The 1,522-nt window shown below is 38.8% G+C and overlaps 1 protein-coding gene across 1 annotated transcript; it reads right to left on the bottom strand.

Annotated features, from left to right (window-relative positions):
* Positions 1–131: 131 nt before the first annotated feature.
* LOC117124412 lies at positions 132–1,313 on the bottom strand. The gene has a single exon (XM_033270640.1). It carries the CDS (start codon positions 1,311–1,313, stop codon positions 132–134), a length of 1,182 nt encoding a protein of 393 aa, XP_033126531.1.
* Between the last annotated feature and the right edge of the window lie 209 nt (positions 1,314–1,522).

Genomic DNA, 1,522 nt, shown 5'->3' with positions numbered 1-1,522 from the left:
AAAAAAAAAAAAAAAAAAAAAATTATCAGACCTCTCACCTCAAGTTTCCAATCCTTACAATCATATCCTTTCAGTTTCCTTACCTATTCATTCAAGTTACATGCAAGTATCGTCGTGACTTTTCTTATTCCTTATTTCCTAACTACTTTACCGTCTAATGTTGGAAAGGCATCTCTTAGCAGATGTGATTTCAGAGACAATTTGAAAGTATTTATTGACTCACAGGATCTAATTGTGAAAGGCAGATTGTTCCACAAGCGTGGAGCAGCAACAGAAAAGGCTCTGTCTCCCCAGGAATTGTGTGATTTGGGCTGATGCAGGAGGAGTTGATTGGAAGAACGTAAGTTACGTTTAGGAGCATACCAATGGAGCATATCTGCGATGTAGTCTGGAACCAAGTCGGTTTTGAATTTAAAAACGATCAGCAAAATTTTGTAAATAATCCGGTGCGTTAGAGGAAGCCAGTGTAAATCTTTCAGAATGTTGGTAATATTTGCATATTTTGGAATTTTAGTGATTAGACGTGCAGCCGAATTTTGAATTAATTGAAGACGGTGTAAATGTTTTTGTGGAAGTCCATATAGCAGGGAGTTCCCCATATCGAAACGGGAGGTGACAAATGAGTGCGCAAGTTGTTCGGCCGCTGTTTTGTCAATGTATTTTCTAATACTACGAATGTTGCGTATATGGAAAGATGAAGTGGAGGTAATTTTAGAGATGTGATTACTCATTGTTAAAGTAGAATCCATAATAACACCAAGGTTCCTAACAAGCGGTGAGGAGTAAATTTGAGATTCTCCAATGGTGAGGTAATTTTGTGGAAGTTTTTCAAGCTGTCGACGTGAACCAATTAAAATGTATTCCGTCTTTTCATCATTTAGTTTAAGGAAGTTTTGTTTCATCCACCTACGCAACTCAGAGATGCAATTTTCAAGAGATTCAAGAGAAATATGACTTTGTGAAATTGTAGGCTTAAATGAAAGGTAAATCTGTGTATCATCAGCATACACATGGTAAGATAGATTATATCTACTAATGATATCTCGGATTGGGTATATGTAAATAGTAAACCACTGGGGTCCGAGGACAGATCCCTGTGGTACAGAATGATTCAAGAAGACCGGTTCAGAAACGGCTTCTCCCACACATACATGTTGAGGTCTATGAGACAAGTACGACCGGCACCATTCCAATGCACGGCCTTTAACACCAATATGCTTACTAAGTCTAGGAAGCAAAATACTATGGTCAACAGTGTCGAACGCAGCACTCAGATCCAATAGCACTAGAGCGGTGAGTTTCCCCTCATCCATAGCATGCAGGATGTCATTGTGAACACAAAGTAAGGCGGTTTCCGTGCTGTGGTGTGCTCTATATGCAGACTGGAATGGGTCAAGCAAAGCGTGTGTTTGAATGTGTGCCAAAAATGTAACCAAGTTTGTGATGCATGGGATGTGGTAAAATGGAGTTAATATTTTAGTTGGGAACAAAAATCCATGCAATTTTTTGGTAGAATTTTAAC

Source organism: Anneissia japonica, unplaced genomic scaffold, assembly GCF_011630105.1.
Source record: "Anneissia japonica isolate Jap-2015-1 unplaced genomic scaffold, ASM1163010v1 scaffold66107_len1660_cov152, whole genome shotgun sequence".
NCBI classification, from domain to species: Eukaryota; Metazoa; Echinodermata; class Crinoidea; order Comatulida; family Comatulidae; genus Anneissia; species Anneissia japonica.
The sequence above is the reverse complement of the archived record's forward strand: the minus strand, read 5'-3'. Positions and strand labels throughout refer to the sequence as shown.

Excerpts from the sequence above, each read along its gene's own strand:
- LOC117124412 (XM_033270640.1), bottom strand. The coding sequence starts at position 1,313 with ATGGATGAGGGGAAACTCACCGCTCTAGTGCTATTGGATCTGAGTGCT.